This window comes from Staurois parvus, unplaced genomic scaffold (genome assembly GCF_062004578.1).
Source record: "Staurois parvus isolate SC_StPar_1 unplaced genomic scaffold, SC_StPar_1.0 ptg000447l, whole genome shotgun sequence".
Classification (NCBI taxonomy): Eukaryota; Metazoa; Chordata; class Amphibia; order Anura; family Ranidae; genus Staurois; species Staurois parvus.
The window spans coordinates 862,922-876,550 of NW_028318243.1; the positions used below are offsets into that span (position 1 = coordinate 862,922).

General features: G+C 47.6%; 1 protein-coding gene across 1 annotated transcript in view; it reads left to right on the forward strand.

Annotated features, from left to right (window-relative positions):
• Positions 1-13,629, forward strand: part of TAF1C (TATA-box binding protein associated factor, RNA polymerase I subunit C) — a 74,255-nt gene that overhangs the window by 5,658 nt on the left and 54,968 nt on the right. The window contains exons 4-6 of the mRNA XM_089688157.1: positions 4,602-4,711; positions 11,918-12,013; positions 13,281-13,351. Coding sequence (XP_089544283.1) covers positions 4,602-4,711; positions 11,918-12,013; positions 13,281-13,351 — 277 coding nt within the window. The remainder of the gene's footprint in view (positions 1-4,601; positions 4,712-11,917; positions 12,014-13,280; positions 13,352-13,629) is intronic.

Below are 13,629 nucleotides of genomic sequence, written 5' to 3' on the forward strand. Positions count from 1 at the left end.
TGATTTCAGGCGGTGGATGGGGGACACACGCTGGAATGAGTTCACTCTATTGCACCAGTTCCGTATGGGACTCTCCGATCCCTTGAAAGATGAGCTGGCCCGGGTGGAGGTTCCCGAGTCTCTAGAAGACCTTATTGCCCTGACAATTAAGATTGACCGAAGACTGCGGGAACGCAGGCTTGAGAGGTCCGGCCAGGGTCGCGGAAATACCTGGGGTCCATTCCTAGGCCCCAGCCCACCAACCCGACAAAGCATCCAGAACCCACCACCAGGAGATGTTCCGGAACCTATGCAGCTAGGTCTGGCACGGCCTAAATTATCACCGGTGGAACGCCAGCGCAGACGAGCCCAGAACCTCTGCCTTTACTGCGGTGAAGCTGGTCATATGGTGCGATCCTGCCCTCAAAAAATGAGTAAGTGCACCCGTTTTTCTTCCTTGTCTATTAGCAATACCTGTCCTTCGCAATACTTAGTAGTGCCCCTCTCCTTTCAGCTTCCAGGAAAGATCGTGGAGGTGACAGCCATAGTTGATTCGGGGGCATGCAGCTGTTTCCTGGATCTAGAGTTTGCTCACCAACAGGGTATCCCTCTCCAACACAGACAGAAGGGCTTCAACATCTTTTTGGCTGATGGTTCCCAGATAAAATCGGGGGTAGTTAATCAGGAAACTCCCCCCATTGCCACTATCATTGCCAACCAGCACCAGGAGTTCCTCCGCCTGGACGCTATTGCATCACCTCTTTTCCCAGTCATTCTGGGGCTCCCATGGTTACGGGCCCATAACCCCCAGATTGACTGGGAGACCGGGTCAATCTCGTTCCCTTCCCCATACTGTCGGGAACATTGTCGCACTTCGGGCCCCGAGTTCTCCTTTGCTCCGAAGGAGACTCCGACTTGAAACAGGTTATTCCCGCAGCCTATCATGGGTTCCTGGATGTGTTCAGTAAGCGGGGAGCCGACACTCTGCCCCCCCACCGCCCGTATGACTGTCCAATCGACCTGTTACCAGGCTCTGAAATCCCTTTTGGGCGTATTTTCCCCCTATCTGAGCTTGAATTGGGGGCCCTGAAGGAATATATCGAGGACAGCCTCCAGAAGGGATTCATCCGCCCCTCCACTTCTCCAGCAGGAGCGGGAATCTTCTTCGTGGAGAAAAAAGACAAAACCCTGAGACCTTGTATTGACTACCGGGAGCTGAACAGGGTCACGATAAAAAATCGTTACCCATTGCCATTGGTACCAGAACTGTTTCAGAGCCTAAAGGCTGCGGCTATTTTCACAAAGCTTGATTTAAGGGGGGCCTATAACCTGGTACGCATAAGAGAGGGGGACGAGTGGAAAACTGCTTTCCGTACCCGGTTTGGCCACTTTGAATACTTGGTCATGCCATTTGGGCTGTGCAATGCACCAGCCACCTTCCAACACTTTGTGAACGACATCTTCAGGGATTTTTTGGATGTCTTCGTTATCGTCTACTTGGACGACATACTAATTTTTTCACCCTCTCTAGAGGATCATAGGATACATGTGGCAAAAGTTTTGGGGAGATTGCGGCAGCATGGGTTATATGCTAAGGCGGAGAAATGTTGCTTTGAGCAATCTAGCATCACGTTTCTAGGCCTGATTATCTCCACTGCGGGGGTCGCGATGGACCCCCAGAAGGTCTCTGCAATTTTAGATTGGCCTGAACCCACGGACAAAAAAGGTGTCCAACGGTTTATAGGGTTCGCGAACTTTTATCGGAAGTTCATCAAAAACTTCTCGGGTCTGGTCTCCCCCATTACCCAACTAACCAAACTTGGAACCCGGTTCAAATGGACACCAGAGGCTCAAAAAGCTTTCGAAGCTCTGAAAAAGCTGTTTACCTCGGCACCCATCCTGGGCCACCCGGACGCGGCCCTGCCCTACATCTTGGAGGTAGATGCATCGGAGAATGCGGTAGGATCCATCCTGTCTCAGCGGAAAGGCACCAAAGAGTTACTCCATCCCGTAGCATTCTTCTCGAGGAAACTCACCCCAGCAGAGAAGAATTACGATATCGGGGATCGAGAGCTGCTGGCTATCAAAGCAGCGCTAGAAGAATGGAGATACCTGCTGGAAGGTGCCTCACACCCTATATTGATTTTCACAGACCACAAAAATCTGGAATATCTGAGGACTGCCAAGCGTCTACGCCCATGGCAGGCAAGATGGGCCCTGTTCTTTTCCAGATTCAATTTTCATATTACTTACAGGCCCGGATCTAAAAATACGAAGCCTGACGCGCTATCTCGTATGTTTGAGGACTCCGAAGAAGAACTGGTACCCGACACTATCTTGTCCTCATGGAACTTCTTGGCGCTCCAGACGGACCTTCGCTCCAAGTTAATAGAAGCATCTACGGCCACACCAACCCCAGTTGGGGTATCCCTCCAGAACAAAGGGGGACTCCTGTGGAAGGAGGATTCTATCGTGGTACCTGAGGAAGTCCGGACCCTGGTTTTGGGGCATTGCCACGATCACCCGCTGGCGGGTCACTTTGGCCCAGTCAAGACTCTGGAGCTTCTCCGGCGCTCGTTTTGGTGGCCAAACATGGCTAAGGATTGCAAGCGCTACGTGAGATCCTGTACCATCTGCCAGAAGAGCAAACCGTCAAGGAGCAAAGCCTGGGGGCTGTTGCGACCTTTGCCGATTCCCGAACGGCCTTGGCAGAAGATCGCGATGGACTTCATAGTCGAGCTCCCACCGTCACAAGACCACACAGCAATTCTGGTGGTTATTGATCGCCTATCCAAGATGGCTCACTTCGTGCCACTAAGGAAGACTCCGTCAGCAACCGAGACGGCGCGAATATTTATCCGGGAGATCGTTAGACTTCATGGAGTACCCGAGGACATCGTCTCTGATCGAGGGGTCCAGTTTACATCTAAGTTTTGGAGGGCTCTGTGCAAGGCCCTGGACATCAAGTTGTCCCTCTCCTCCGCGTTCCACCCTCAGACCAACGGTCAGACCGAGAGGACGAACCAGACCCTGGAGCAATACTTGCGTTGCTACACGTCTTTCCTGCAGGATGATTGGCTGTCTCTTTTACCCCTGGCGGAGTTCGCTTATAACAACGCAAGCCATTCGGCAACGGGGCAGTCCCCATTCTTTTCGAATTATGGGTTTCACCCTGTCTTTCTCCCTGACTTGGTCTCTGAATGCCCAGTTCCAGCCACGCAGGATGCGTTGACCTTCTTCTCCGTCAATAACAAATTACTCCAGGAAGCCATCGCTCGGGCCCAAGAGGACAATAAGAAGGAGTTTAACAAGAAACGAAGAGGAAATTTGGCGTTGCGGCCTGGGCAGAACGTGTGGTTGGCCACAACCAACTTAAAGATGCTTTGTCCCTCGAAAAAATTGGGACCTAAATTTGTGGGGCCTTTTCAGGTAAAGCGGATGGTCAACGAAGTGGCATATGAGCTGATCCTTCCGGCCACGTTCAGAATTCATCCAGTTTTCCATGTATCTCTGCTGAAGCCAGTGATCCCAGATGCCTTCCCAGAACGAGAATCCAGACCCCCTGAGGCCATAACGGTCGAAGGACAAGAGGAATTTGAGGTGGAAACGATCCTTAAGTGCCGAAGAAGGGGGGGCCAGACCCAATTCCTAATTAAGTGGAAGGGCTATGGTCCTGAGGACAATTCCTGGGAACCGGCTCATAATGTCCACGCACCTAGACTAGTCCGGGAGTTTCTTCGTGATCACCCGTGGTGGAGAGATCGGGTGGGCATCCGGAGGTTGCCCGTAGGGGGGGGGGCAATGTCGGAGATCGTCGCGCCGCTGGTCCCGGCGCAGGCGCAGTACACCTCCCTGTACGCGAGCGCCGGGACTTGGCCGACCGCGGCAATCAGGTTCGCGCATGCGCAGTAGTGACCGCGGGCGCGCGCCTGGCACCAATGACAGCGCAGGGCGGGATATTTAAACGGCCCTGAGCTGTCATTCAGTGCCTTTTGGTCTTTTGTATCCTGTGAACCTGTGAACCTGTCTGAAGTAAGTTGCTGACCCGGATTGTGCCCTGACCTTGCTGTTTTCTCCTGTTTTGACCCTTGCTTGCCTGACCTCTCTCCTGAATGCCCCCTATTGGATCTGACCTGCTGTTGCTGACCTGGCGTGTGACCCGACTATTCTCTGCCCGCTGCTCTGTACCGCACCGTCCCCATAGTTACCGACCCGGCTTGTATGACCCTGCTCCTGCTCAGCCATCCATCCATCCGTCCCTCTCTACGGGGTCTCCAGACCTCCTCATACCTGGCTCTCTCCCGTGGGAGCCCCTGGCGAATACCCCTACCACTGACGGGTGTCCTCAGTAGTCACGACCTGGTCCTGGGGTACTCCAAGTCCATCCCCACCATCAGGGGCCCTGGTGAACAAGTACCCTGGGGCTTAGACTCCGTGCGCTGGGAACATCCGACCAGTGGAGTGCTAGTGGTACCGCCGGGCGGTCCCTTACAGGTCCCTCCCCTCTGGGTAATGGAGATGCAGGGTCTCTCCCCCTCAGAATAATGAATTCTGAAGACCCCTTTTGACTTTTGCTAATTTATGATCCAGCCATCATGTGACCTGTCTGTTTTATTTTCCAGATTGCGGCTTCTCACCGGTGACAGAATCTGACCTGATTGAAAGCAATGTGAAGAAATGTGAAAACACCAATCCAGGAATGGCCGGAGTGTCCCTCCATTTCAGCAAGCAGGTCAGAGACCCGGCCCATTCTATCACATGATCTCAGGGTAACTATTGTGTGCCCTTTGTCCTCTGCAGTTTACAACAGACCATCCAGCTTGGAAGATCTGCCCAAAGTGTTTTTTTTTTTATTATATCATAAATACAATTACTGCATGTTTCACTCTGCAGTGCTCTGTGTTGGCAGAGCTGAGTTCCAGCCACACCATCATCCAGGGGCGGACTGACCATTTGGGAACTCGGGCACCGCCCGAGGGCCCGGGGTCAGTAGAGGGCCCCATGAGATGCCCCTGGTACCTTTCATAGGCTTTTTTGGGTGTGGTTTAAGTGTGGGCGAGGACACAGAGGCCCCATTATCCCCTGTTGGCCGGGGGCCCCATGAGTTGTCAGTCCGCCCCTGCCTTCATCACACACTTGTATTGCAGAAAGGGGGAGCGACATGTGTGACTAAGTCTGTGTGAATTCAGTAGTCTGTGTGGACCACAGTAATCACTGTTGGGACGGCCAGCCAAAGGACTTTGATGAAAAAAAAAACATTCCCTGTTCTCATGAACCTTGAAGGGCTCAGCTCTGATCACTCCGCGTTCACAGCTCTCAGATCCCGGTAGCTCTGGCCAATCACACAGCAGATAGAGTTCTGTTTGTGTCGAGTGCTAGTACATGGCTTCTCAGTCCCTCCTGATAGCTATAAAAGTCAATATAAAAAAAAAAGTGCTAAAAAAAAGAATTAGAAATAATAGGAAACAATGTAAGAGCCCCAAAAACACATACGATTGTGCAACACCGTCAATTCATGAGCTGTAATGGCTGTATTTTGAAATATATTGAATACGGCCAAAATTGTAGCATTTCAAATATATTTTTCTTCTATGTGGGGGGGGGGACAAAGCGTCCCCTATGTAATTTAATATCTTTAAGACCGGTTCTCTTTCTTGCATAATTGGGCTTTTTAGACCCCTGATGTCTCGCCTACTTTCCATTGAAGTTAATGAAGCACAAATCAGCCTCCATGATCTTCTCTGGCCGCAGGAGGGTAGGCCGGTGAGGAGGGAGTTGCAGTAGTCAAGGTGTGAGATAATCAGGGAGTGTACAAGTAGTTTAGTGGTGTCTGACCATGCAGATCATAGGCTTGCAGACAGTTGCGGAGGAGGGGTTGCGCCAGGGGAGGGTCTCGAGATGCAAGGTCAAAGATGGTGTGGTCTCAGAGTAAGTGGGTTAAATGATGCTGATCGTTAGACAGAGGACATCTAGCGGCATAGAAAAGGTACTGCAGGGGAAATCTCTGCATTGAAGGTGAATGTGCCACAAAAAAGCTGGTTTTGTTGTTTTATTTCAAATTACCCACATGGAAGAAAAATATATTTAAAAATATATTCTTAATATATTCTTCCCAAATATATTGACATATACAGTTGCAAGAAAAAGTATATGAACCCCTTGGGATTCCGTGGAGTTTTGCATGAATTGGGCATAAAATGTGCTCTGAACATCATCTAAGTCACAACAATAGAAGAACACAGTCTGCTGAACATAATACTACACACATTAGATGTTGCCATGGTTTAATTGCACATAACATGTAAACATTCACAGTGCAGGGAGGAAAAAGTATGTGAACCTTTGGACTTAATAACTGGTTGACCCTCCTTTGGCAGCAATAACCTCAACCAAACATTTCCTGTAGTTGCAGATCAGACCTGCACAATGATCTGGAGTCATTTTCGACCACTCCTCTTCACAAAACTGTTTCAGTGTAGCAATATTCTTGGGATGTCTGGTGTGAATCGCTCTCTTAAGGTCATGCCACAGCATTTCAATCGGGTTGAGGTCAGGACTCTGACTGGGCCACTCCAGAAGGCGTATTCTGTGCTGTTGCAGCCATTGTTTTGTTGAATTACTTGTATGCTTTGGGTCATTGTCCTGTTGCATCACCCATCCTCTGCGGAGCTTCAGTTGGCGGACAGATGGTCGTACGTTTTCCTGCAAAATGTCTTGATAAACTCTGGAATTCATTTTCCCATTAATGACAACAATCCGTCCAGGCCCTGAGGCAGCAAAGCAGCCCCAAACCATGATGCTCCCTTCGCCATGTTTTACAGTGGGGATGAGGTTTTGATGTTGGTGATTTCTGTAGGTCTTTAGCTGACACTCTGGGATTCTTCTTTACCTCATGCAGCATTCTGCGCTGTGCTCTTGCAGTCATTTTTACAGGACGACCACGCCTAGGGAGAGTAGCAACAGTGCTAAACTTTCTCCATTTGTAGACAGTCTGTCTTACCGTGGACACATGAACATCAAGGCTTTTGGAGTTACTTTTGTAACCCTTTCCAGCTTCATGCAAGTCAACAATTCTTGATCGTAGGTCTTCTGAGAGCTCTTTTCTGCGAGGCATGGTTCACATCAGACAGTGCTTCTTGAAACCAGTAAACCCAAAACAGGTGTGTGTTTTTTAAGGACAGGACAGCTGTCAGCAACACATCCAATATCATCACACTGATTGGAGTCAAGGTTGGCTCACTCCTGGCTCCAGTTAGCTCTGGGAGAAGTCATTAAGCTAGGGCCTCACATACTTTTTCCTCCCTGCACTGTGAATGTTTACATGTTATGTGCAATTAAACCATGGCAACATCTAATGTTTGTGTAGTATTATGTTGAGCAGACTGTGTTCTTCTATTGTTGTGACTTAGATGACGTTCAGAACACATTTTATGCCCAATCCATGCAAAACTCCACGTAATCCCAAGGGGTTCACATACTTTTTCTTGCAACTGTATTTCAAATACTACAATTTTGGCCGTATTCAATATATTTCCATATATTTGTGAACATATTATTAAAAATATATTCAGAACACACGCTGCAATATATATCAAAGTGTCATTTGGAATGCCTTTACAAGTTTATTTAAAAATCTATGTTTAACCCCCTCCCATCCGGCCGTTGTATATAAACGGCCAGACGGTGACAGTGCAGGGTCGGGTGGCCGTTTATAAACTGCTTCCCCGCCCCCTGCTTGTGCGCGCTCCCTGGGAGCATGCAGCACCATGATCTAGTGCCTGCTGGTTCCTCCGGACAGAGTGGAACACCGATCATCGGACAGGACCTCTGTGCGAGGTCCCAATCATGTGATCACTGATTGGCCAATCAGTGATCACATGCAGAGTAGTAAGCAAGATGACACTTCTGATATCATTAAATAAATAATTTGCGCTAGTAAATGTGTATAAATATATAAATATATATAAAGAAATCATCAAATCATAAGTCCAGAAAAAAATATATATATGCCAATACCACAAAAAAAATATATAAAAAAACTTTTAAGTGCAAAAAACTTTTGTGCAAAAAAAGTGTCTAAATATGAAAAATTTCACCAAAAAACCTTGATAATATAATGGCAGATCATCCATAAATATATCTTCAGAAACGGAAACTCTGCAACACACCGATCCTCATCGATCTAAATAACAGGATGAAAAACTTTGTAGTTAATCGAAAATCCACTTCTCCAATAGATAAAGGACCACCTTCAAACGTATCCATGGGGGGAAATGCCAAGCACTCGAGAGAAACAGAAAGACTTCATGGTGCAATATTATAAAAACCAATTCCTTTATTAGGTACTCATTGCACTTACTCAAGAGGTGTCCCAGCCGACACCAGCATCAACAGCATAACAGCAGTCACATAAACGAGCCTGGCTACTCAGCACATGCGCAGTAGCTGGCAGCCAAAAACGTAATGACGTCACATCAATCAAGCTCCGCCCTACGCGTTTCGTCATCGACGTCCTCATCTTCCGCTCCGTGAGGACGTCGATGACGAAACGCGTAGAAACCCGTTTCTGAAGATATATTTATGGATGATCTGCCATTATATTATCAAGGTTTTTTGGTGAAATTTTTCATATTTAGACACTTTTTTTGCACAAAAGTTTTTTGCACTTAAAAGTTTTTTTATATATTTTTTTTTGTGGTATTGGCATATATATATTTTTTTCTGGACTTATGATTTGATGATTTCTTTATATATATTTATATATTTATACACATTTACTAGCGCAAATTATTTATTTATTGGTACACTTTATATATGGTGATTTTTTGCAGCTGGTACACTATTAGTAAGTTATATAATTTTGACCATAGGCGCTATTATTAATTTTTCTTACTTCTGATATCATTGCTTACTATGTGTGAAATCTGTGAATGATCACAGGGATCACATGGTACAGGGCTATTCACAACAGCCTTGTACCATGTGACAAGCTGTGACCAATCACAGCTCATACAGTATTTCTCAATGGCTGCAGGAATGCAGCCAGAGAGAAGGAGAAATGATTGCCTGTACAGCCTTTATGGGTGTAAAAGCAATCAGTGTAAAAAAAAAAAAAAAAAAAAAATTATCACCCCCCACAAGTAGTACAGTGTCACCATGGTGACACTGCACTGCTAGGGTGATGGTATGTTAAAACCCCCCCCCAAAAAATAATAATATAAAAAAAATAAAAATATAAAAAAAAAATTTAAATTATTTTTGGTTACAAACTAATTTGGGTAATTTTTTTTACTAAAAAGATAGATGAATACATTTTGGCCAAGATTTATGAAGAAAGATTATTTGCAAAAAGAAAAACACTTTTTTCAAAATTTTTGAGCTTTTTCATTTATTTAGGAAAAAAAATAAAAATCCCAGTGGTGAATAAATACCACCAAAATAAAACTTTATCTCATACAGTATTTCTCAATGGCTGCAGGAATGCAGCCAGAGAGAAGGAGAAATGATTGCTTTTACAGCCTTTATGGGTGGAAAAGCAATCAGTGTAAAAAAATAAAAAAATTTATCACCCCCACAAGTAGTACAGTGTCACCATTTTGACACTGTACTACTAAGGTGACAGTATGTAAAAAAAAAAACATAAATAATAATATAAAAAAAAGTAACAAAAAAGTTTAAAAATTATAATTTTTGGTTATAAACTAATTTGGATTATTTATTTTTTTTTACTAAAAAGATAACGGAATACATTTTGGCCAAGATTTATGATGAAATATTATTTATTTGCAAATTTTTTCAAAATTTTTATTTACATAGCAAAAAAAAATTAAAATCCCAGTGGTGAATAAATACCACCAAAATAAAGCTTTATCTGTCTCAAAAAAAAATACTAAAACATTCATATGGGTACAGTGTTGCATGACCGCGCAATTGTCATTCAAAGTGTGATAGCGCTGAGAGCTGAAAATTGGCCTGGACTGGAAGGGGGTGAAAGCGTCCGGACTGGAAGGGGGGGAAGTATCCGGACTGGAAGGGGGGGAAAGTGTCCGTACTGGAAGGGGGTGAAAGTGTCCGGACTGGAAGTGGGGGAAAGTGTCCGGACTGGAAGGGGGTGAAAGTGTCCGGACTGGAAGGGGGTGAAAGTGTCCGGACTGGAAGGGGGGGAAGTGTCCAGACTGGAAGTGGGGGGGAAGTGTCCAGACTGGAAGTGGGGGGGAAGTGTCCGGACTGGAAGTGGGGGGAAAGTGTCCGGACTGGAAGGGGGGAAAGTGTCCGGACTGGAAGGGGGGGAAAGTGTCCGGACTGGAAGTGGGGGGGAAGTGTCCGGACTGGAAGTGGGGGGGAAGTGTCCGGACTGGAAGTGGGGGGGAAGTGTCCGGACTGGAAGTGGGGGGGAAGTGTCCGGACTGGAAGTGGGGGGAAGTGTCCGGACTGGAAGGGGGGGAAAGAGTCCGGACTGGAAGGGGGGGAAAGTGTCCGGACTGGAAGGGGGGGAAGTGTCCAGACTGGAAGTGGGGGGAAAGTGTCCGGACTGGAAGGGGGTGAAAGTGTCCGGACTGGAAGGGGGTGAAAGTGTCCTGACTGGAAGGGGGTGAAAGTGTCCGGACTGGAAGGGGGGGAAAGTGTCCGGACTGGAAGGGGGTGAAAGTGTCCGGACTGGAAGGGGGGGAAAGTGTCCGGACTGGAAGGGGGGGAAAGTGTCCGGACTGGAAGGGGGTGAAAGTGTCCGGACTGGAAGGGGGGGAAAGTGTCCGGACTGGAAGGGGGGGAAGTGTCCGGACTGGAAGTGGGGGGAAGTGTCCGGACTGGAAGTGGGGGGGAAGTGTCCGGACTGGAAGTGGGGGGAAGTGTCCGGACAGGAAGGGGGGAAAAGTGTCCGGACTGGAAGGGGGGAAAAGTGTCCGGACTGGAAGGGGGAAAAGTGTCCGGACTGGAAGGGGGGGAAAGTGTCCGGACTGGAAGGGGGTGAAAGTGTCCGGACTGGAAGGGGGGGAAAGTGTCCGGACTGGAAGGGGGTGAAAGTGTCCGGACTGGAAGGGGGGGGGAAAGTGTCCGGACTGGAAGGGGGGGGGAAGTGTCCGGACTGGAAGGGGGGGGGAAGTGTCCGGACTGGAAGGGGGGGAAAGTGTCCGGACTGGAAGGGAGGGAAAGTGTCCGGACTGGAAGGGGGGGGGGAAAGTGTCCGGACTGGAAGGGGGGGGAAGTGTCCGGACTGGAAGGGGGTGAAAGTGTCCGGACTGGAAGGGGGTGAAAGTGTCCGGACTGGAAGGGGGGGAAAGTGTCCGGACTGGAAGGGGGGGAAAGTGTCCGGACTGGAAGGGGGGAAAGTGTCCGGACTGGAAGGGGGGGGAAAGTGTCCGGACTGGAAGGGGGGGGGAAAGTGTCCGGACTGGAAGGGGATGAAAGTGTCCGGACTGGAAGGGGGTGAAAGTGTCCGGACTGGAAGGGGGGGAAAGTGTCCGGACTGGAAGGGGGGGAAAGTGTCCGGACTGGAAGGGGGGGGGGGAAAGTGTCCGGACTGGAAGGGGGGGGGGAAAGTGTCCGGACTGGAAGGGGGGGGGGGAAGTGTCTGGACTGGAAGGGGGTGAAAGTGTCCGGACTTGAAATGGTTAAAAATCTATGTTTAAATGCATTTTTTTAGATGCTTAAAAATATATGGAAAATATATTTTGAAAAATATATTTTTAAATATATGCCTTTGAAAAATATATTTTAATGACATTTTTGGAAGACATGATAACATATATTTGTGTAGGACAATATATTGTAAATATAGGTCGCATGTATCATTTTCTTTTTTCTAAATATTTTGAAAATATATTTCTCTTCCATAGGGGACACTATTCATTTTTGTTTTGTTTTTGTCAGCTCTGTCGGTTTCCAGAGCTTTTCTTTTATTACTTTATCTGCAGTAACAAGAAATCATTCTGTTTTCCAGATCAGCAGATTTTGTTGGGATCAGAGCAGCATTGCTTTTCAGTGTATGGGACGACTGCTGGAGCCGCACTTCTACCTGGGAGAGCAGACCGTGAGGGTGAATGTCTACACGTCATTGCAATGTTCTAGGTCAGGGGTAGGAAACCTGAGAGCCGCAGGACTACAAGTTCCATCATGCCTCTGCAAGTCATAGCTGTAACTGTCCGTTTTGTAATCTTTGCAATGCCTCGTGGGAAATGTAGTTCCACAACAGCTAGAGAGCCACAGGTTGCCTACCCCTGCTCTAGGGGAATCTGTCTCATTATTCGGCATGGCTGCTGAATGACGTCATTGTATGTTGCTTGTGCCCACCAATCAGAGTCAGACCTTTGGGTGTGACAGGTGAAGTAGATGTCATCCATGTGGCTCGTGTCACACTTGCAATCCTGATTCTGGTGACAGGTTTTATTTATTTGATTCACTTTCAGGGGTGAAAGTGTGACTTTTTTGGACTCCTTTTGTGGATTTTTGTGGGACTTTGTTTGAATACACAGCTTAAAGTTTATTAGAATTAATTATTTTTCTGGATTCCGGAATTATATATTTGTATAACAACAACAACAGATAACATGACAATTGTAAGCAAGGAATGGCTTGGATTCATCCTAGCTGCGATTGGACACAATGATCACATGGTCCAGACACAGCCAGTCACAGCCTGTGTGATTAGCTGTGGCCAATCACAGCTAATCACAACAAAACGCACCGATCGAATCAATTTAATTCAGTAAAAATGGGTGCTTATACCAGTGAAATTTACTGGAAAAAGTAATCATAATGTGTAAAAAAAAGAAAAAGGTTTTATTTGTTGTTGTTCACAGCGACCAGCAGCAGCCCATGACAGTGATCTATCATCGCCATGTTCAATGGACACAGCCGGTGACCAATCAATCCGCAGCATGGCCCTGTTCCGGGAGGACGTCATGGAACCAGGGGCGGACTGACCATTTGGAAACTCGGGCACAACCAAGGGCCCGGGGTCAGTAGGGGGCCCCATGAGATGCCCCTGGTACCTTTTTCATAGGCTTTTTTGAGTTTGGGCAAGGACACAGGGGCCCCATGACCCCCTATTGCCCGGGGGCCCCATGAGTTGTCAGTCCGCCCCTGCATGTAACGTTCACCCAGGAAGACGAAAACCCCACCCAACCATCATTTTACTATAGGCTGGGCGGGGAGTGGTTAAACGTGTGCGAAAAAAAATCGGCTCTGGTAGCAAAAAGGTTAAATTGCAAAATATTTTAGCAGGTGATTCTTACAGAAGTGAAATGTCTTTGTTTGTGTTTTCTTCTTCTGGATTAACACCCGTTTCCATTTGTTTCCTGTAGGGGAAAGCCAGAAGTGACCAAGTTAAAATGACCAAAGTACTGCAAAGTCTACAGAACACGCCGTACCATGAGTAAGTCTGCGCTCCCATGATACTTTACCGCCATTTTACCTCTCCTTCTTGTAGCTGGGTCAGTGTAGACGGGCGGTTATGTTTTGCTCCTAGCATGGGCTGGTTAACCAATGATAAACTGCTGCAGGGCGGCAGGGGTGTGCAAAATCACGTGTATATATACGTGATTTTGTATTTCTGGGTAGGGGGCGTGCAGCCCTACCCGCTCTACCATTCGCAGCCGCGGCTGTCAATCACCGGGTCCCGACCTTTGATTACCCGCCGGCGCCCGGTGATTA